At 37.0% G+C, this 24,756-nt stretch overlaps 1 protein-coding gene across 4 annotated transcripts in view; it reads left to right on the top strand.

The window, feature by feature from the left end:
• The first annotated feature begins 4,720 nt into the window (after nucleotides 1-4,720).
• LOC134796034 (protein alan shepard) overlaps nucleotides 4,721-24,756 on the top strand; it is a 216,517-nt gene continuing 196,481 nt past the window's right edge. The window contains exon 1 of one of the 4 annotated variants that reach the window (XM_063767953.1): nucleotides 4,721-5,048. In XM_063767953.1, the coding sequence (XP_063624023.1) occupies nucleotides 4,992-5,048 (57 nt within the window). In that variant the 5' untranslated portion in view covers nucleotides 4,721-4,991. The remainder of the gene's footprint in view (nucleotides 5,049-24,756) is intronic. The other 3 variants (XM_063767956.1, XM_063767954.1, XM_063767955.1) reach the window with 3 other exon arrangements.

Here is a 24,756-nt window from a genome sequence, read left to right as displayed (position 1 = left end):
TTAGTAATTTTATCGTGATATCGGCTTCTTTTACTTAACAATATATAATTTTCAATCCAAATTATAAAAATCAGGTTAAGCAATTACACTTATAGGAATTTAAATCACCAAGGGCCATGACTAAGCTACCAGTAAAGAAAACAAAGTAGACTTTAATATTCCATAAAACTCTTTTATGAAATACAATGTATTATCTCATAAAAAGTTTCTCAAGCGATTTTACGTTAGAGAGCTCATCTATCAAATCTTTGGGTAGTCGCTCGAAGTATGTAGGTCTGAAGACACGCGGGTTTTCCCCTGCAAGTGCCATGCGACACTGGACACTTCAAAGACATTCTGTTGAGCGAATCAACCTGGCAGAGACGTTTACTTTCGAAAACGATGACATATTTATTCTAACATACATTTCTGATAAACTTCAGTTCAGACAAATTTAAAGTTTTTCAAATTTTCATCATTATTTCGTAAAAAATTCGGCTGGGAAAAGTCAATATAGATTTACGACTTAACTTGTAAATAATTATTTATGTGTTTTATTTGTATTCCGCTTACAAGGTCATTATACTGCCTAAAATGTAGCGTTTTAAAGTACCTATATATATTCTTTTTATGCTAATATTTAAACATACCGTTGGTAACCGTCAGGTTAGTAAGAAATGGTTGCCAAATGCCAAGTAACGTGATGGGATATAATTTAATCTCATGCAGTATCAAAAATTATGCCACGCCGATTTCACGCCGATCACGTCGCCGCCGCCGGTCAAAAAATCATCGGACGCCGCCGCCGATGATTTTGCCATCGGCCCACATCTCTATTTAGTACCAATATCTACTTAAATTTTGCTGAAACGTATGACTGATCATATATAGTATATCTAACTTTAAGTACCTAACTTGTTACTAACATAATATGGGACTTTACTTGTCCTGAAATAAATATTGCGCTCCACTCACTATCAGTATAATGTCATTAATTTGTCATATACTTCAAAAATATTAAAAAAGTTTAATAACTTCATTATCGTCCGTCATTCTTTCTGTCATTTCTGATTCCATCATTCTAATCAATTCACTGTCAGTAGTAATGTCATTTCTAGCGTCATTACTTTGACATAAGTCCAATACTGACGGAAATTATTTGAATAAACTTCATTACTTGCCGTCATTCCTTCATGACAATCCCTACACTATCACTAAAAACGTCATTCCTTCAAAGTAATGTCAGTATTCATGATAGTGTCCGGGCCATATATTAATCATTCATTCATTCATATATGTATAAATTTTACATTTGTTGGTAAGAATTCCATAGGGGATATCCCCTCGCGCTGACCCAATTTTTGACTCCCCTTATTAAATTAAGCAGTTGTCGAGCATTAACATCTGGAATTATGCTTATATGTAGATTAATTATTATGAATCTGTTAAGGTAATATTTTGGAATTACAGATGTGCAAAGTTTTATTTTAATTTTATTTTATTCATTTTAGGGATAACAAACAACTTATACAATATAATGTTACATTTAGTAGTACAATTAAAATTAAGTTAATATATTGCCAACGACATTATCCACGAATTACAACAAAATTATGGAATGGTTGGCATAAAAAAAAAGGGAACAGTTAATTATTTGACGTAGATGTAGATTATTAAGTTACAGGAAGTATCCAAAAAGTTGGAGATGTTCTAAAACTTTGGTAAGAAAAAGTTACTTATTCTTTAACAAGTATTTCACATTACTATTTCTAGGTAAATTTTGATAGAAAGTAATGTCGTGATTCTTATAAAGACCGTAATATCAAATCGCCAAGAGCTTGAGCGTGGGAGTTCGTTTACTTTATCTTAAAGGTTACGAAGCAATTTAATTATTCTGTACAACATTATACAGAATAATTAAATATGTAATATTAGGAAAACGCTTGGTACAGTCGAGTTCATAAATATGTATACATTTTTCACCTTATTGCAATGGATTAAGGTGAAGAAATGTATACATGTTTATGAACTCGACTGTACAGCCTGTTAGTTTTTCTAACAAAATGTATGCGTTTGATAATGACTCTCAGTTTTATTAAGCGCGTTTTAATCCTGCGAAACTAAGTATAAAAAAAAGCTTATAATAACGCCTATCCATACTTATAATATTGTATATGCGAAAGTCTGTCTGTCTGTTACTTTTTCACGCCTAAACCGCTGAACCGATTTAGACAAAATTTGCTATGTGTACAGTTTGGGCCCCGAGAAAGGACATAGGGTAGTTTTTATCAATCATCATCATCATCATCATTCCACGCAGAGTCGCGGCCAGAAGATAGTTTACTATGATTTGACCAAGACCATTGTTTTACCAGGTTTAACCATCAGCATATTTAGGCAATAAACCTCACAGCACACCTACGGTCTAAGTTAGCGGAGGGGGAATAATAATGTGTTGCTAAATTACCCGCTTGTTACATTGCATGCACGTCCACGAAGGAGATTTATTCGTTCCAATTGCTATTAGACGCAATGCTTCACGCAAATAAATATAACTAGCTGTATTCCATTTGATATTTATATGCGACGCAATGAAAGTTTATTTATTTGTTGTAAGCATGTTTGCTACATGTGTGGCGGTGCGTGGCGGAGGTGTACAATTTGATAGGCTTTTTCTGATAATTGCTTACGAGATTTTTTTCCTAACCTCGTCTTTTCTCCATATTGGATACGGTCCCAAAGAAGTCGGTTTCAATGTTGATTTATTTGGTTATTATCGTCTACATATATGTAGGTATTTGCAAAAACATAAACCACAGCAATAAACTTCTTCTAGCAGGAAATCTCTTTCAAATTGTTTTCAAATAACCAAATGACAAAACATTTGACCTTGAAAGTAGGAAAGCAGGTAATTTCATGGACTTAATATTCCAAAAGTTAACTTATGTTGCTGATTTAGTACTACTTAAGATGAAAGTGGAGTGGACCCGCGCCTTTTTTATACAAACGTACCTAGTCCTCATTTTGATATTAACATTATTGAAAATATGTTGACACCATTTATTGTAATATATCAACCAAAGCTATGCCCCTACGTGATTATTTACGAATTTTTAATTATTATAAGAGAAAGTATAATTTTAAATTTTGTATGAAATCTGTTTTTCGTTCATAATTTTTACAATAATAGAAAATCGACAATAGTCAAACGCAGGGACATATAGCTAAATAGCTGTGGTTAATATGTATCAAATTATGTAAAATTATTTTTCATAATGTCAATATCCAGAGAGGAATACGGGAACTACGTTTGTATGGAGAAGCGGCCGTCCCCTTTCCTCTTAAAGGGTAACGGTGTTCATCAGTCTATGTATGTATATTATGACAAATGTATGTTGGTTCCTTTCGTCCCATTTTCATGATTCTTACATCAATCGATTTGTCTCATTTGTCCGAGTGTCGTTATCATTAAAACAAAAGCTATTGCAATAAACATACCTAATACAATATGGCGACAATAAAAAATATATTTAGGGACAGTTTTACACAGATAAACTTAGCCCCAAACGCCCAAACTAAGCAAATCTTGTACAATCATACGCCATAAATGCCATAATGTAAAAAAGAAAAATATCGACGCACTTATGTCGAGTCCCTACCAACGTATCATTATATAGGGATTTGAAAAAATCATCTAAGTAGGTTTTTTTGGTCATTTTTAATTTGAGACCAGTCACGATTTAAAGTTGGTTGGCTACCAAATAGTCACTGAAATAAGTATATTATTAATTATTACGCTGTCGGGTTTTCATTATTTTTAAAAACTTCTAGGTACAGTCAACAACAGAGCTATGAATACAGGCAAAGTGCCAAAAATATGTATACACGACCTTAATGTACAGGCAATAAAGTACTGTATACATATTTTTGACACTTTGCCTGTATTCATAGCTCTGTTGTTGACTGTACTACGTATTCGATTTATCACTACACCTTATAAAACAAAGTCCCCCGCCGCGTCTGTCTGTTTGTGTGTTTGTATGTACGCGATAAACTCAAAAACTACTAAACGGATTTACATGCGGTTATCACCTATCAATAGAGTGATTCTTGAGGAAGGTTAAGGTGTATAATTTGTTAAACCAGCGAAGCCGGGGCGGGTCGCTAGTATGTAATATAGAAAATGAGACTTTAACGCCTCGGAACCCTTGCAAAATTCTGCTCTGTTCTCAAAGACATAATTCGATTGTACCTACCCGTATTCTGAGGTATGAAATGTATAGCTATTCATTCAGGCACTTTCTGCGACGGCCCTTTATTGTGGAGAGTCAGTAACTCGGCTCGTCACTCGAATAATGTCACAGTTAATGTCACAGTGCGAGTAATTCGTTTTTGATGTCTGTCCTGTAATATGTTTTGTGCTAATCAAAATATATTGCTGCGTCCTATACGAGTGCCCCTATTTTGTTGCTGCTTGTCCCGCACTGCGGCTGACAAGATGCTCCAAATGGCTTGCTTTTGTACCTAGAAAATTGCTTCCAATTTGAATAGGTATTTATCTAAATTATTTTGTAAGAAGTTTATAAACCGTATGTTTTTCTAGCCCCTAATAGACAAGCAATTACAAAACTTTATCTGTAACAATCCTATAAAGTTGTACTTAGAAGTATAAGTTTAATCTCATTGCAAGTTTAGTGATAAATCAATTGGTGGCGGAAAAGTGTGTGAAGCCGGTGGCGGTATTTTGGTGGCGCGTACCCTCGCCCGCCGCCCGCCTCCCTCGACCCGCGCGCTATTTTCGCGCAGACGTAACGATTGCGCCCGTGGCGCCGCGGCGCGGTGGAAACTGGAATGTTTTGACAGGCCGCTAAAATGGCTGCGTGAACACGCGATCTACCACGCTTCCAAGTTAATATACGGCTTACACTAAGTTATCACTTAACGCGCGCTTATCGAACTATGTTATAAGTGCTTGCTCGGTATCCGGTGAACCGTTCGTGAAAGAGATTTCAATGGCTCTCCACCTCGAGACTGCGTTGCAGCGAAAGTTGAACTTCAAGATGACCACGGTAAGTGCATATCGTATCGATCGGCGGCGGCCGCGTGGTCGGAACATATGGTGGCTCCTACGGCGGCGTAGCGTGCACCCTACGCGCTACGGAGAACTCTTACAATCTGCCGGCTACCGTCGAACTTTACTGGACGATTTAATCTGACACATTATTGGTTTATCTTACTTTTCGGTCATCTAACAAGTAAATAAATAAAATGTTACTCAACATAATAATATTGGAATTACTAAGTTATACATAAATAAATGTTTTGTTGATGTTCAACGTATAGGTACCTAATTATTTTGTTAGTTTAAAGTGACCGTATAGGAGTTAGGCAGATGGAAACGTTTCGACGAGATGATTAAACTTTACGCCTCCACACACTTGAAAGGTTCCCTAAGTTTCAAAGGATACGTAAATTATAGTGGGATTATTACAGATGTGTGAAGATATACGTTTGAAGGTATTATAATTCGAATATAAATATGAACATCAATTTGTGGAGTTTGTAATATTTCGAATATTATTAAACGCTTTGACGGCTTCTATGTACCTAGGTACCTGTGTGATTATTCCGGTTCATATGTATAATTTCATCCGGCGTATTATGGATGGCTTTATCCATCTTTATCTACGTGATAAAATAACTGTCACTTTTTAACACCGTGGGATAGAAAGTGACGGACACCGTTTTATCACGCTGTCACGTAGACAAGAACGACCATCATATCCGTACAGGATCAGATAAGTTTACATTAGGGTTTAAGTTTGTGTTATTGTTAGTACTTGTTGCTGAGGTTGGCCACAGATATGTACGTGATGTAGTATCATAAACCTTTCCATATGGAATAATATGTCGGTTGCCTCCAGACAGGCGGCACTTAGATATCCACCACTCAATTCTGAGCCATGGCGAGTGCCGATTGTCTGCAAATGTAAGTACTTTATTGGTTTTGAAAATATAGGTACCTACTCGACTATTGGGTATCAATGTATCTGCTCAGATGAGAAATGTACTTATGTGTACCTATCTATATTTTTACTAAAAATAGGGAATGCCTTTTCCTAGCTGGAACATGATAATATTCATAATATTCATTATCATGCCGTAATAGGGCAAATTATGTTTGAGCTCCAGAAATATGTGCTTATACAGGTTGTGTTAATTTTATTATTCACCGACTTAATTTGACTGGGGGAGTACTTCAATGTATGCAAATTTTTCAATATACACGAACAAAAGCTAATGGGCAATAAAAGCAAAGTCTCGCAGGGGTAAAACGTTTACTCTACAATTGCAATTTAAGCTGAAAATTTCGACGCACCAGACAAAAACCCATTAAGAGTCAAGTAGGCAGGTACACACATTCCACTCTGCGTAACGGCAAGCAAAATAAAAACACTAATCTCCTTTATGTTGGTGGCTTATGCTCCGTTTAAACGCATTTTATTACTTATTGCTGTCCAAACTGCAGCTACAAAAGGTGCTAGGTGTGTAAGGGGTTTCGTATGTTCGTAGTGCCCTTTTGTATTAGATGATTGTGTTAAATCCTTTGCCTCTTTCCTGCCCGTACACGCAAGGTGAGCGCTCGAGTGAACCCGCTCGGAAGGGGTCCACACTCCTTGTAGTGTATTCCTATGCGGAGACGAGTCGAACGTTTGGGCATATCAGAATAACTGTGATCTCTACATCCTTAAAACGTATGCACCATCAGAAAACGCTTGGGTACTGGTTTTCCTGATAGTTCGACTAGTCTGTGTAGTCTGCCGTGTATTGGAACAGATAATGCCCCTTTTATTAAACGACGGTTGGCACGAGCTAGTGTGTTCGCTGCTTACAATTACTATCTGTGAAGTCGTCAATGGTATTAGGCGTAATGAGATTAGGTTTTGTTGCGCACTTACTGGTTTTATTTTACTGTTTACGAGGAAAGCCTAATTGTGACCAGTCCACGGAAATAGAGTGATGTTGTATATTCTACGGTTTCTAAGTTACTTTCTTCTACTTGAAAGGACAGACACACATAGAGAACGAAATTGTACTTTTGTTTAGCTGCTGTTTAAAATTATATCTTGTATGTATTACAAGGTTATTACACTGATGCAAATTTGTTCTCCGGAACGTCTCTCCAATATATGAGCGTGGCAGCACTATGTGCGTGTATAGCGATGTCCCTACGCACACCGGAGCGGCTTGCCAATTCGCATGCAATGGGAAGACCGCCTTGCTCGTTTTGCTTTTACTATAGGTATTATAATCTACTAATTCTTATCGTTAATTACTCACAAATGCTGACTACCCACAAGGTAACTTTAACCAAAAATCGGTATTCGGACTTAACACATATAAAACGCGTCAAGAACGATAGATTTTCGTGCTGAAAACCGTTAAAGGGAAACATTAGCCCGTATAATAATTTATAGCTTTCTTTACTTACACATAAGCGCAACTGTTAAGTATTTTTAGCATTCAATAGGTATTCTCAACAAAAGGAACACACATAAATCACTCCTCACCTTTCCTTATGAAATGCCTTGGGATTGAAAAGATTCCCTTTTATAACAGTTGTTCGGTAACCCACGCACTCGAATACTAACAAAAAAACGTATTTACACGCCTTTCCTGTATACGATACTATTATTAAATAATGCGTAGAACGTAATATTATTGAAATAAGTAGGTAATAGTGAAAATACTCGTATTCTATTTATATTTAAAAAGTTTATTTTGACAAGAGGTGTAGGTACGTAAACAACAGAATATTAATATGAGCGTCATATACCTACCGACGTACTTACCTACTCATAACTTAGGGTAATACGAATACGAATACATATAATAGCAATTAAAGTTAGACGAAATCTACTTATTTAATAACAGTTGCAACATGTTACGTACCTTCTGAACATTAAATTTTACGTCGAATCGTAGAAGGTCTCAAATCCGAAATGTATTATGTAAGACGTGTGTCTTATCACATTTGTTATTACAGAATAAAGTAAAAGGTATTGTAAGAAAATAATAGCAATTTTTTTTCTCAATCATTGGGAAACAAAGACAAGAAAAAATATTGTGTCATCATACGTCTTTTGTGCAGGTCACAAAAAATGCCCGTATGCATTTTGTACGTATTTGAGACCACTGTGCAACTTGAAAATTAAGGTATTATAAATGAATTTGAGAACATTATTACGAGACTTGATATAAATATGATTATTGATTATCGGACATGTATGTACAGTCGCCATCAGATATATCGGAGCGGCCAAGATGTTCACAAATATCTGAACACGCACTCTAACGCCTCATTGACAATATAGAGAGCGTGTTCAGATATTTGTGAGCGCCTTGACCGCTTCGATATATCTGACGGCGACTGTACATACTGCCTACTGAATAAGTTATTGCTTCTAACACATCGGAAAATCGAGTTCGATTGCGGAAACATGTTTTCCCCAATTCGTGCATGTTATTCCATATGAAACACATGTTTTCCATAAACGACGCAAACAACATGTAAATGCGAGGTTTTTCGGAGTTTCGGTAGCAGCCAGCGCGAAAGCCGATTAGTTCGCTCGCGACTGCCTCTCGGCGACATCACAGTACTTAGCCACTTGTTTGTTGTTCTTAATGAGCACTGCCAGCCAACTTCGGCCTGTTTTCGCCTCAATTAAGACGGAAAACATGACCGGAGTGTCATTACCCACTCTGGTTTGCAATACTTGACTTAAAGCTTTCTGAAACGTCGGAGTGTCTCAGTTCAGTTAAGAAAGTTAGTTCTGTTCAAGGATTTGACGAGTGCAATTTGTTAGGAGCGTAGTTTGCCTTGATAGAGCACTAAGCCCCTTGTCACTTACATTTTGCCGAGTGTCTGGGCATTTGCTATTCGTTTTCGACAGCGCCAGTAAAATTCGGCGCAGTCTGAAGGACAAATGATATTATAAAGTCAATTAGGTACGTCAATACTTATTACATAAAACCGTTGTCTGTATTCAAGGGAGTGCCAACATTTTACGCTATGTCTCTGAGTTACAGACGGCCTAATGCGAACTACGTTCTACGTGTTGCCTCTCTGTCGCACTTGTAAATTCGTACGTAAGTGTGACAGGGAGGTAACACGTCGAGCGTGGTTAGCGGTAGGCCCTCTGATCCTATAAAGGAATTGATTACTCGTATTTGCGTTGTTTTAGGACGAGGATAGGTTTCGACCTTTAGTTTACGAACGTGTAAGAATATATTACATCACTTTGAAGTCACATTCAGAACACTTGAATAGTAGACTAAACAAAATCTAATTCATCAAAATCTTATTTAATGGAAATAATAGAGTTTATAAAGAACTAACTAAGAAATATGTTTATGTATGGCAGTAAGGTATATTGGATTGTTCGTCTAGTTGTGGACATGATCTCACAGGATCTTAGAGTTATTATAATTCGTATTTACTATTGGTGCCTATAACGAGGTTATCTTTCATTTGAGGCGAGATCGTGAACAATATAGGATTAGAAACGAGAACGAACTCTTCCCAGCAATGGGACTTACAAACATGCTAAAAATTCACATGTTTAGTTGAATAAATTTGTTGATACAATGCGGTAAGAGGCGTTGACTTGTGTGGTCCATTCTTAACGAGGTCTTTGCCCGCTGTCCACGTGCAATAGCTGCCAACTTAACGGTAAATACTATAATACCACATTTCTTATAATACATATATAAATTTGTTTTAACCACCCGTTTGCAGCGTGATCGCCAAATGTATTAGGTAATAAAACTAGTAAAGTTTGTTCATCATCATCATCATCATTATTCTTAAGAGCCTGGCTCTTCTCGGTGGAGTAATCACCATTCCGTTCTTCTCTCTGCCACTGTTTTGCTACTGATACGTCACTACGTTGATTTTCTCTTTGGCCTGGTCCAAATACCTACGTACGTCTCGGTGTTCCTCTGCCTCTCTGTTTTTCTACTCTGCCTTCAATTATAGACTTTATGTAAGTATCGTGACGTATCAGGTGCCCCAACATGTTTCCCCTTCTGTTTTCAAAAGTTTTTTTACGAGATATAATTTAATCTGATACCTATCACTTTAAGTTTTCCGTACATATAATTACTGCCTGCCTGCTTAGACCACTATGCGGACTAAGCAAGCCATAACAGTATTGTGAAAAGCCCGAACCCTAGTAATGAATTTTGAATACGATCAACCCGTAATGGAGAGAATTGGACCCAAGACGATCTTTATGTGGAAATTGCAAACCTCAACGTGGAGAAAGCGGACAGTGAATCGAATTACACTAAAGTTAACTTCTATTCGGTTTACTTAACGATCATTGGATTAGGTACATCTTGTCGTCCGAAACTTGCTCTAACTTTGATTTATGAGACAGGGTCTTAGTAGGTTTCTATTGTTACCTACTGGTTGCGATTTTGTTTTGAAAGTGTTTAATAAACCTGTTGTACGGTTCGGAAAAGTAAGTAATTAACATACTAAAACAAAGTTTGTTGGTATTTAATGAGGTAACAAACAAGATTAGTGATTAAGTGAAAATGAAAATGCAAATTAGCAAGCATACTCTAATGCACATTTTAAACAATTGTATGATAATTGATAATTAATTGTTAGCCATCAAACATTATTTTTATTGTTTATGTGTAGCTATAGAAATAGATGATGTAAAGTAAGATTTTTTTTGTCTCCATTGAACTAACGATATTAATGAAACACATCTGTTTGGTTCAGGTCTAAACTTGATATGTGGAAGACCTATCCTTAAAATTTGAGAACAGAAGAGGTAACTTTTGTTCTGTAACTGTATGACCCAAATATTAACAAGTTTGAAATAATAAAGACAAATTAACTTTAAATCAATGCCAATTAAACGTACGGTGAACAGATATTTAAGAATAGCTGTAGCACACTTTAGATATTCACTATCGATCATTCATAAATACGGTTGAATTTCACAAATATTACCAAGCGACTCACCTAAGTTAAGGTAAATGTCACTCAATCGTAGTTGTTTTTTAATTCAAAGGCAAACGAGGATCGGCCCTAACAGGCCCATCGTTCGAAATCGATTACAGATGTAGTGCATAAGTTATTATTTTACATCGTATTTTCTTCTTCAGAAAAGTTCAGAATAGGCGGCAATATTGTGAATTGTGAATCACAGCCAATTGAAGTGGAAGTAATCGGTCCTCGAAGGTGGCAACTACGTCACTTGACTCGTCGGAGAGGTTAACTCAGACTTCCTCCCACAGACTCTCTCTCTCCCCAATTGTAATATACGTACTTATTACGTACTATACCGGGAGACGCAATAACATTTACATCATTTTATACTACAACACTATGCTTAATACTCCAAGAACTTATAGTTACTTACATGCATGTGGCAGTCGTAATAGAGGTAGTAGAATGACATATCTAAACAAACCCCCTTGTCGCCCCGATTATTGCCATTTGCGGCAGTAATGGTAACATTCCATTTCTAACCGCAGCTGCACTACTGGTACTGAACACGTCGGTGTTATTGTCAATTTCCATAGTAAAATGAACAGTAGTGCAGCTGTCGTTGGAAATGGACTGTCACCATAATACAGTTGACAGTAACGTCGCGCTGCAGTAGGTTAGGTGTACTGCAGCAGTAATGCTGGTGCAGTATTAATCCGAACGTTACCTTAACAATCTATGGAGATTATATTTTAAATTTCATTGCTCAGTACGTACCGTAATGCTTGCTACTTTATTTTGTTTCAATGGTTTAAAAAACATAAAAACGCCCTGTCATATTTGTCATGAATAGAAATCGAGGCATTCTTTAAAATGTTGGCTGCAATTTGTTCCCCTTTTCTCGGCTTGTTTAATTAAAAAAAGGAAATAATTAATGAACACTGCTAATTGCGAGTACTCAGAAGTGAAATATGAGTATTAATTTTATTTTAGGACCTTAAATGCTCATAATGTGTAAGGGCAAGATTGCGTTTTGACACGAAAGGTGCAAGCACTTAACGCCCGGCTGCACACGATGTCGATCACTTTATTGAAACGAAAAGTCTTTCAGATTTCTTTTTTTTTTTCATTTTCATTTATTAATAAGCTGTCTGGTTTATATTTGATTTATTAAGTAGGTACTTAAATAATATTTACTTACTTACTCGTTACTTTACGTCAAGCTTCGAGTCAAGTTTTTATGCCACATCAGCTATGGTTAACAATAATAGGCATTGGAGTCTAACTAGTAAGTTATGCAGTTATCCATGTAGCATTTGTAGTAAAATAGATAAAAAGAAGTTTTAGTCCTTTAATGTAAAGTACCTGCCTACCTATTTATATACTTATGTACAGCTTCTATACTAAAAATAACGTTTGAAATTGTGATATCATTTACCTAAGCTCTACCGGCTAATGTATGCCAATTCCATGTAGTAGCCAAGTACTATCGCAATAATGTGGGACATGAGTTACGTTAATGCATTTCTATTGATTATTGGGGCACTATTACGTCTGAAAGTACGTGCCAAAAACGTACGTATTTAATTTGTGTATAAATAGCGATGTAAAGCCGATCGCGGCCGGCTATTGAACTGAGGCGCCACGGGAGGTGCGTTCGTAAATTGATTGTTACAATAGTTCAGTGCATTCTCAACTTTTCCTATGTGATAAAACCTTTGTGCATTGCATGATTTTTCGATGCATTTGTATGTTTCGATGACATACGCTAATCGATTGCACTGATGATACTGACCTAAGACGGAGTATACTATTAACCTTTTAACCGCCAGCAATTTTTGATCGAGCGTGCTCGTGTCGCCAGTGTCGCCACCGACAGTAATTGTACCACGCAGAGTACGGTTGGCATAGTTACGGGAGTTATAAATGTGCTGTAAAAACCGAATCAGATATTTGTCTTATTTATCAGACTGTGGCGAAATGAGCTGGATATGTGATGTCTTAAATATCAGACTCTGGCGGTTAAAGGGTTAAACAAACTACAGATGTAGTGCATAATTGTTTACCTTCGTAGTTTCTCGGAAACGTTCGTATTGGTCATGCTACTTCAATCAACCTCAGTACTTTTTGTACCGAGACTGACTGAAATAGCAAGACATGTTCGTAGGTGTAAATACGAAGGAAAACAATTATGCACTACATCTGTACTCTAAACGAATCATAAATCGTCACAGTGAATGTAATATTTTTTGGTTATGATGAGATCTGACACTACGTAGGTAGGTACCCGTATGTAGAATTGTAAAGGACCACTACGTATTTATTACGTTTACGTACGTATCGTTCGTGTACGATGGATGGAAGATCTGCCGATGCGCATACTTATTTTCCCTTTAATTTAAAATTAAAATCATATCCATACATATATTTACATTAATTTGAATATTGATAAGGTAATGTACTTGCAGTGGCCCTCGGACCACTCACTGCGCTCCTGATAACATTCCATTCTTTTAATTTATGCCCAAGAGGCGACAGCTCTGACGCGCCTGTTTCCGCTAAGATTAGGGCGGCGACTGACGGCTGGGGCATCAATTTGTTATTTTGAGACTGGCAGAGTTTAATATGTCAAGTTTTCGTTTAAAGTCTTTAAGATAAATGTCGTGAAACGAGCATTGGAACAGTTTAATGGTTACACTTTGTTTATTTTACTTGCTTCTTTACCCATTTGGTGTATAGGAACGTAGCGTTGTAAATTTTACAATACGAGTTAGTGAAATTCAATTTACCCGTGCTTTTGCAGTACTGGACACTTATAGACCGACCGCTTAAATGAGTCCTCGCCTGCGCGGTACGGGGGCGACGGGGTAGGACGACTAAGGGTGGCGGGGAAGGTGCGGGCGGCAGTACGGCGCCTATAGCAGTTTATACCTACATTTTAAAAGTACCTACCCACAATGACTGCTTATCGAAAGCCTTGCATGGTAAGTGATGAGATCTCCAGATTAAATCACGTAATACTTTTGTCACGTATCGTCTGTATCGTGCGTAGCCATAGTTGTGTTTGCCTTACAAGTAGGTATCACACTTAAGTAGGTGTTTGACATTTCTTATACCTATTATTACGATTATAAGCCCTGAGCTGCCTGTTACCTTACCGTACCTTAAATTCATTAGTGACTCCTAATTAGGGTCATGCGGTAGAATTTCCCCTAACAGGATTTTTGGAGAAATGGTAGGTTCCGGAAATGTCAGGGTTTTTAGGGTGATGTCCGGACTTTTGTCAGGGTATTCCATTTTTAGGGTTCCGTAACCAAAGGGTAAAACGGGACCCTATTACTAAGACTCCGCTGTCCGTCCGTCCGTCCGTCCGTCCGTCCGTCTGTCTGTCACCAGGCTGTATCTCACGAACCGTGATAGCTAGACAGTTGAAATTTTCACAGATGATGTATTTCTGTTGCCGCTATAACAACAAATACTAAAAACAGAATAAAATAAAGATTTAAGTGGGGCTCCCATACAACAAACGTGATTTTTGACCGAAGTTAAGCAACGTCGGGCGGGGTCAGTACTTGGATGGGTGACCGTTTTTATAGATAATGGTACGGAACCCTTCGTTTGTGAGTCCGACTCGCACTTGGCCGGTTTTTTTTTCATATGGTGAAAATGAAGCAAAATTCTCCTATTCGTTGGCTCGTTGATCCTCCTGTCCACCTCGTTTTGATTCTCGTCTGTTCTTTCCTATTCTCTCGATTATATCAGCTTTTTAATGTTCTTATTAGGCGTACATACAGTGCACCTTAAGAACTTGAAAAGCCTTGTTTGTTTTTAAGTTAGTGTGCTTATATTTCAAGATAGATTCCCCAAGCACTCTGATTTGATATTATGTGGTATGTATTCTTGTAATAGTTGGTATACTTGGTATAGTTATTTATGTATAAGGTACAGTCACCTGCAATAATATGTTACTCTTCGAAGGCCGCAACAATATCTGACACGATCTTATTTGTAGAGCCCTAAGAGCGTGTCACATATTTTTGCGGCCTTCGCAGAGTAATATATTATTACAAGTGACAGTACACACGTATATTGCTCTTATGGTCATTGACAGTACCCTTCTGTAAACACTGAGCAACGCGTATTGATAATAAGCCATTTATTTACCTCGTGTCTGGAAGGAAATTAATCACTAGTTCAACATAATTATTTCCATTTAGCTGAGATAATGTGGTGATTGTAGTAAATGTTTACACTTAGAACACAATTATCAATAATATTATTTAGCCAAAAATATTTTTGGCTAACCTAACCTAACCTAACGTACTCGTTACTTTTGTAAATTGGTCATAATTCCAAGAAGGAATTAGTTTCCTCCTTAAAATTCGTCTATTATTTTAGCTATTGGTTCTAGGAATGCGACGCGTAGTTGTATCTAGATGTATCTACTATCTACTTGAACCTTTCTGTGTAAGGCTACCATACTATAAATAAATAAATAAATAAATATTATAGGACATTTTTATTTTTTACACGAATTGACTAAGCCCCACGGTAAGCTCATGAAGGCTTGTGTTGTGGGTATTCAGACAACGATATATATAATATATAAATACTTAAATACATAGAAAACAACCATGACTCAGAAACAAATATCTGCGTCATCACACAAATAAATGCCCTTACCGGGATTCGAACCCGGAACTATTAAGTGCCTAAGTATTTAGACGGGTTTAGTGCTTAAATCAATCATGAATAAATATGACATTTCTCCTATCTCTTAGCATTTGTCATTTAGCTAAACAGAAACTACATTTCCTAGTGCTAGCCACGATTTTTGTTATTTGTTTGTGTATTATTATAGTGGCAGTGAATTACGACATCCACGCCTACGCGTTTCGTCTGGGTCGAAGATAGAGCTGGCTAGATAGAATTAGAGATGATAAACAACAACAACAAACACTTAATAAAAATATTATACCTATCGCTATAGAGTTGTAGACGCATCCAAATGTAGGTAAACATAACCTCCTCCTTTTTAGGGTTCCGTACCTCAAAAGGCCAAACGTAACCCTTATAGGATCACTCGAGCGTCTGTCACAGCCTATTTTCTCGGAAACTACAGAACCAATTTAGTTGAAATTTGATACACATATGTAAATTAGTGACCCAAAGATGGACATGTAACGTAAACAAATGAATTTTAAACATTGGGGCCACTTTTGGGGGGTAAATGAGAAAGTTAAAGAATTAAGTTTTTCAACCTATATCGTGTTATCAAATGAAAGAGCTCATCTTGAGAATCTCAAACATACATAGGTTCGAAGTTATTTAAGAAAATAGCCAAAACATTACCATTCCCCCCTTTATCTCTAAAATTTTGAAATGAATACACAAAATAGTTCTTTACCTATTGTTGACAGGAAAACCTATTAGAAATGCGCAGTCAAGCGTGAGTCGGACTTAATGTACTGAACCCTTGAAACGCGAGTCCGACTTGCACTTGGCCGGTTTTTTGAAATCAGTTAAAAATGGACACTATGCTAAAACATAATTTATAAACGTATGTGTAAGATGAAACAAATACTGTTAAAAAGGACGCATCCGTGTCGAAGTCTAAGCAAAAATAAACCGTAGCATAAATGAAAACAAATCACAGTAATAAACGATGATAGTTAGACTAATGGGTATTTGTGTTTAGGCTCGTGCCGATAATGCCGCTGACGGACGTTACAAACGCCAGATGTGCGTTATCAAAACTTTGTACCGCTGCCCGAGTATTCCGAGAGGACAAACGAGTCTAATATTCATATAAATCTGTTTAACTGTTACCTCGAGTCGATACAACTTAGAGTATACTTATACTGGTTTGTGTGAGTCGCCTGTGCTCGGTAAACGATCGGAAGAATATCCCTGCAACAGTTTTTGTGCGGTGAGTGATGAGGATACAGCGAGGGTTCATTTACTATCATTCACTCTGCAAAAATACTGCAGCTGGGGACTGAATAACGAACATGAGCAAGCGAAATTTTTAATTAATCAACCTCTGACTATAAGCTAATAGAAACAGGCATGTGTTGGAAACGATAATGGGAGATTTTGGTTTGGCATCTGCATTTACAGATGTTTTATGAGACAAGTGTGAATATTGGCCTTTTCTTTCTCTTGTAGCAATGTTATAGATGAAAAAACCGGCCAAGTGCGAGTCGGACTCGCGCACGATAGGTTCCGTACCATTATGCAAAAAACGGCAAAAAAATCGCGTTTGTTGTATGGGAGCCCCACTTAAATATTTATTTTATTCTGTTTTTAGTACCTATTTATTGTTATAGCGGCAACAGAAATACATCATATGTGAAAATTTCAACTGCCTAGCTATCACGGTTCATGAGATATAGCCTGATGACAGACAGACGGACAGACGGACGGACAGACGGACAGACGGACAGACGGACAGACGGACAGACGGACAGACGGACAGCGGAGTCTTAGTAATAGGGTCCCGTTTTTACCCTTTGGGTACGGAACCCTAAAAATGGACCATTATAAGATAAATATATTAATATTATATGTATAGCAATTATAGCATCGATTTAGTACCGCATTAAGCTCGATAAGTTTTGCCTTGATGGCCTCTTATTTTGTTATATAGCACAATACACTTTCTTTTGTAAGTGAAATATGATTAATTGATTAGTAATAATACAATAAGAAAGGTCACATAGTTGTAATTTCAAGCGTAATGTACGGCCAAGATGAGTTTAGCCCGATATAACAGCTGTACGTAATACGAACATTATAATAGTAATTGTAATATTAATTGTAGTATTGTTGTATGTTGTATTTTTGACTTATTATCTTTGTCTTTTGTATGTTTTACATTAATTCTGTTGTTATTATGGTCTCATCGAAAGATCAGCGCTTGAAGTCGCCAGCAACATGCTGAGGTGAGATAATTTCGTGGCATTTTATCCTTTTTAGGGTTCCGTACCTCAAAAGGAAAAAACGGATCCCTTATAGGATCACTCGTGCGTCTGTCGTGTCTGTCTGTCCGTCTGTCACAGCCTATGTTCTCGAAAACTACTGGACCAATTAAGTTGAAATTAACTAGGTACACATATGTAAATTAGTGACCCAAAGATGGACATTGGACATGTAACGTAAACAAATGTTTTTTTAAACATGGGGGGTAAATGAGACAGTTAAAAAATAGAGGTTTTTAAACTATATAGTTATATAATATCAAATGAAAGAGCTCATTTTGAGAATTTCAAATATATTTTTATTATAATTTTAAAATACATAGCTTAAAAGTTATTAAATTAAATAGCCAAAAAATTACCATCCCCCCCCCCTCTTTATCTCCGAAACTACTGGGTCTAAAATTTTGAAAAAAAATACACTAAATAGTTCTTTATATATAAATGACAGGAATATCTATTAGAAATGTGCAGTCAAGCGTGAGTCGGACTTAATGTACGGAACCCTTAAAACGCGATTCCGACTCGCACCTGGCCGGTTTTATTATGTTTCTCTGGTTTGTATAATTTTCTATCCCGTGTTTGTGCTTACGAATAAATTATTTATATTCTATTCTATTCTATTCTATTCTATACATGTACCCATTTGGCTAATCTCAGTATGATAACCGCTATTAAATTTCTACAGTTTGAATTATAAAATTTACGCCAGTCAGAGAAAAAGAAACTTAGACTGAAAGCAGAATTTAGACCAAAGGGAACGAAGTCACGTGATCGCTTTTCCATACAATACCTAGTCCCCATTTTCCTCTCTGGATATTAAGATTATAGAAAATATTTTTACTTATTAAGTATTTAATTCAACTTTACTTTGACAAATGAATCATTATAATTTTTCAGCTGACATGTGCAATGCGGACCACAGAATCGATGTAATTAATAATTAGTATTGTCTGTTCGCATTCATGTGCACCACAGATCACTTCACACATTACGAGTAGGTACACCAATTATAGAGCATATTCTAGTTTGATAATTTTGATATACAAGCACAGTCCACGTTTATGATTATGTCCTATAAAAGAAATAACAATTATTTGTTCCAAGGGTTTACTCGCGTGTATTTTTTATCTCATCTCCTATAAGTACCCCGTTTTTTTCTGGTTAGAAATTTTATAATCTCAAAAGTAGTGGTAACTTTATTCCTCTAACATTAAATCTGAGTAACTATATATGCACTGAATTATAGTGTCGTTTACATAATGCATACCGACGATCTGGTTAAAGTCGCGGGAAACCGTTGGTTGAGGGCAGCGAAATACTGTTGTTGTGGAGATCTTTGGGGGAGGCCTTTGTCCAGCAGTAGACGTCTTTCGGCTGAAATGATACAATGCGAACACTTCATAATTGAATTGAATTGAAAATATTGCTTTCAGGCACAGATCCCATATAGTGTTAGTACAAAAATATAATTTAACTACCTATTATGTTAGTGTACAATATGTAAAATATTAAATACCTAAAACTACTTAATACTATTTAGTTGATGATAGTTTGATGATGCGTTGGGTTCGTGCAATTGATTCCAACGCACAATACGCAGTCTACGCAGACGCATAATGCGAAGTCTACATAAGGTAAGTCCATGACATGCACTAATTGCCGGGATCTTGTCCTGGGTGATGAATTGATACCAGCGAGCCGCTGACGCGCGTCGCGTTTGGTAATTGCACCCGCACCCAGTCACCACGCTTGCATAGACAAAACGTGCATTTGCATTATAAATCCGATATCGTCGGCCTAAGTCGCAAACCTCGTAACTCCTCCGGGGGAGTTACGAGGTTTGCGATTTAGGCCGACGATATATGTATAGTTTGACAAAGGACTAAAGGACTGTCTCATTTCAATCATAGACAGAGAGAATCATACTATCTTTGTCTTACACTAGTACTAGCACCCAAAAGAAAAATGTTTGAACAACTATAATTATTATTATCAAAAATACATTATGAAACACATATTGGACCTAGTACCTAGTCCTACAGGAAGCTCAATAAACCTACTTTAGCTTTGTTTGCTTAGATGTCAGCAAAATTTATACCCGCTTAATTTGTTATACCATAGTTACTTTCTATACATCTCGCTCGCACTAATATGCCAGTACGAGCGAGATGCATAGATTAGTACATTGTGCAACATGGGGCGTAAGTTGAATATTGCAAACGAGAGTAAGTTAAATCGCGACGGCTTGCCGGAGCGATTTATAGACTCTCGTTTGCAATATTATTACGCCCCGAGTTACACACAATGTTTTTCATCACACTTGCGATACAAAAATTAAGTATAAAGACAAAAAACTGTTAATTATGGCACTAGAAACTTCATAACTCCCTAGGGAGAACGCTTTTTCTATAACTCCCGCTAAACCTGCGTGCAATTCCACATTTACTGAGCGAGTGTGATGAAAAGTAAGTTACATTCACGCTAGCGTTTATGTCAGTGCTAAACTGGTGGTATAATATGTATATATTATAGCTGTACTGATTACCAACGTTTCCAAGTTACGAGTATCTGCAGTTTTGTAGTAAATATTGTCATCTCTCCAAATTGATGATTTCAAAACATAGCATAGAAAGTAAGTTTACCCTTTTTTTTGAGTTCACGTTCATATTCATGTAATATTCTAAGCATTTCCTTCAGAAACAGTAACGAGTCGTCACTAACTGCCCGATTCGAACTTTAAGATACGGCAATTAATAGATCTAGAAACGATATGGATTAGATGTGACAGTGTCAAAAGTGACGTTTTTGTTTGAAGGAACAACACATTTGACTCTGACATATCTAATCCATATCGTCTCTAGATCTATTAATTGACGTATCTTAAAGTTCGAATCGGGCCGTATAACTGACGAGTCGTCATTATCCCCAAGCCCGGGGCCTGCCTTCCGCAAGCTCACTATTGTTGCATAATGCTCAAGGTTCTCATAAATAAAACTTACCTCGTTAGGTAACCTATAGTTAATTTTTCTTTAAAATAAATATGATGAAAACAATTTATCGATTATTACTTTTCATATTGAAGTAGGAGCTAAATTTACAACAGAATTAATTACTTCTAACACTTAACTCTTTAAGTATTACCTATATATTGAAAATTAACTTGTTTTAGTGAAGAATTTGTATTATTAAATTACTAAATTAATTAAAAACTATTTCAACAACGACGTTATTACATCTTCATAAACTATGTCGAGTAAAATCTTGACTCATTTTGATAATCAAATATGGTTAAGTACTTAAAATCAGTCTAAGTAATATATGTAATAGACAAATGGCATATACTTATATCTAACTATTTAGAACTAACTACTATAAAAATACTTAAGACATTTTTAGACAAATTGACTACTTACCTAAGCCCCACGGTAAGCTCAAGAAGGCTTGTGTTGTGGGTACTCAGACAACGATATAAATAATATGTAAATTCATACTTAAATACCTACATAGAAAACAACCATGACTCAGGAACAAATATTTGAGCTCAAAATTTTTTTTTTAAATATTACGTTCTTGAATTAAAAAAAAAATGATATTATTTGTGTAAAAAGAGTGTTTCAAAATCATTACATGCAAAAAAGAGTAAACTATTATTCAAAATATGTGCCTACATGGTTTCTGTACATCTAGAATAGGTAAACGTAAAAACTCATTCATTAACGGCCGCCCGTAGCGTAGTGTTTTTCAATACATTAGCTGCTGAGAACCACCCATAATGCTATGGGGGACGGACAATGGGTCGCCCTTAACCTTTACATGGGACGGAGCTGGGGCTGGGACTATGTTGATAAGTTATGCTGTCTGAAGTAAAGTGATATCAGAAGATATATTCTCTTAGTGTAGGTACTGATCTGATGCCAATGTATTCATTGGCAGCGAAAATACGCCCACAAGTGTCCGCAGTAAGACTATGAATCCTTAGAAATAATACAAAATTAATTTAACTACGAATCCTCCTTAACATTGGCTTCGATGGAGCTTTAGGACTAAGAGGAAAAGTCTGTATGAAGTATTTTGAGACCAGCCGGCCTAGCCAAGGTAACCATCGCTTGCGATTCGCCATCGAATCGCTTTGTGTCTCTCTATCACTCTTCCATATTAGTGTGACAGTGACAGTTGCGTTTCGTTCACTACGGAGCGTTAGCGATTTTAATGTTGTCTACGGGGCCAGTTGATGTATTTTTCTAGTGTATTTCAATAGTGTAACCATTATACATCTATAATATTACGCGAGTAGGTCGTCCTTAACCTATGCGTGGAAGCTGAGACTATGTTGATACGTCAAACTGTCTGTAGTAAGATAAATCTCCAAGAGTTTTTCAATAATTTTGCAACCGAGACACACAGCCATAAATGCCACGGGGCGACGTCTAATGGGTCGCCCTTTACCGTTGCGTGGGACGTAACTGCAATTAACTTGGTGTGTTTGTACTATCTGTAGTAAGATGAGAACAATATATGTAGACAGACAGGTAGGTGCTTAGTGGGTCTTTGATATATCTAAAAGTTGCTTCTGCAAATACTTAACGGCGCGATTCAGGAAATGAATTAGAGATTCACTAGATATGAAATAGTAAAGATAAGTGACGTTCCACGACAAAAGGTACCATTGCCCCGGCTGAATATTGGAGTGGCGTTAATAATAGCGTAAGCGCCAGCCGCCATAAGGTACCTTTTGCCGTGGAACGTCACATATCTTTACTATTTCATATCTAATGACTCTAATTCATTTCCCGAATCGCGCCGTAAGTCTCTAAGCAATTCTAAATGACTACCTCAAGGGACTATCGTTAGCTTCCGAACATTTCATTAGGCAGAAAATTTTCTCTGTAGCCCTAACCACTGTTACTTCAAGCCCTGTCCCGCTGCTTGCAACATAGTCTTTTAAATTAAATATTGTAAGGATCTTAGTAAGGTAATATCTAGTATTTAAAGTGAGGACACTTTTCGGTACGAATCTATTTTTGTCTTATCAAATAAGGTAAAACCAGTCATGTACTTTCAGTTTACATTAACTTACCTACAGACAGGACATCGATTTAAAATAACATTTAATGAAAAGGAACCGATCCTGCGGCCCGGTGAGTCGATCACGCGAGGGACGAGTTTGCGGAGCACTCGTTAGTGTGGGCGGCAGGATCAAACCATGCGGAGGAACGTCACACACTATGGGCGAATTACAAAGATCTATTATTTATAGATGATAATTATCTATTCCTATCTCACATTATTACTCAATTTAAATATACAGAAGTTGATCCGCACTGGTCACCGGTTCGATAGTCAGATGACATATTTGGAAAACGGTGGAAAAAACCTTAATGGTTTAGGTTATGACTCAGCAACCGGCAGCATTGGGTAGAATTGGACTTGTATTGGTCGATTAATTTGGATGGCGAAATATAATTCTGTACTTAATAAATATTCGGTGTCAAGATTAATTCTAAACAGCTTTAAGGGTTTAAACAGACGACACGGCGGAATTCTTACAAAAACATGCGCGCGTTTATTAACTGACTGACATAGTTAATGTTAAAGACGTTTTCGGATTGCATATGTGTCACATGACGTCGGCAGTCGGCACTCTGTCGGGGCAATTCATTTGATTGTGTAACGAAATTGTTACGATTTTTGTAGCTATGTATGTACCTACTTATTTTTCTTGAATAGGTATTCTCTTAGATGCTCCGATGTAGCAAATATTCGTATTTGGCATCTACCACGCATATTAAATATGACGATTCAGTACGATGTGAAGGTTACGTGCCGATATTGTAGCTAAGACCTAGAATCTGCTTTTTGGCTAATAATACCAAGTACAAAAGTAAAGGATATGACGTAATAATTTACGAACTCCTGTTATAAATAAAAGATGGTGTCCTAATTCCATAAAACCTTGTGAGTAGGTACATCTCGTATGATGGCAACCGAGTGAAAATTAATTTAAAAGCCCGAATCATTTGGATTAAAGTAAATATTTTCCGAAATCTACGTACATATCTTACGCGTAAATAAGTAGGGGTCATAATTTATTTAATGCGAACAACTGGGGGTCGCTTGGCTATATTACTAGCTAGCTATTATATACAACTGAAATATAATGACAATCAGACATGTTCGCCACCAAATTAAGCGAATGTGCGAGTATGGAGGCATACGTGAACAAGGTCATGGATACATCGCAACAACTGAGCGACATCGGAGCGGCTTTGGAAGATGACTTCGTGGCCGTGATTTTACTCAGCGGTTTGACAAGCGATTACGACCCGTTGATTATGGCTCTAGAAAATTCGAATACGTTACTGTCAAGCGAAAATGTCAAAGCGAAATTGCTTCTAGAAAACGCGAGACGCGATGAGAAAAGCGAAGATGCTAATACGGCTTTAGCAGCTCGGAAAGCACGCAAACCATCAATTAAGTGCTTCAGATGCAAAAAGAGTGGACATATCAAGAAGGATTGTCCTGACAACTCTGACGGCAAGAAGAGTGACCGGAAAAGCCAGGCGCACCTCACAGCGTTGGCCGCAGGAGTCAAGCATGACGTGTGGTACGTCGACAGCGGTGCGGCGCAGCATTTTTGCAATGATCGCAGCTTTTTATCAGATTTTACAACTGTAAAACCAAAGAAGGTCTTAATTGCCAATGGCGAAGCATTACCGACGGCTGGGAAAGGAACTGCGCAAGCTGTGTTAAAGGACAATAGTGTGAGATCGATAAATAATGTGTACTTAG

The sequence above is a fragment of the Cydia splendana genome, chromosome 13 (assembly GCF_910591565.1).
Source record: "Cydia splendana chromosome 13, ilCydSple1.2, whole genome shotgun sequence".
Taxonomy (NCBI): Eukaryota; Metazoa; Arthropoda; class Insecta; order Lepidoptera; family Tortricidae; genus Cydia; species Cydia splendana.
This window is presented reverse-complemented; position numbering and strand designations above follow the sequence as displayed.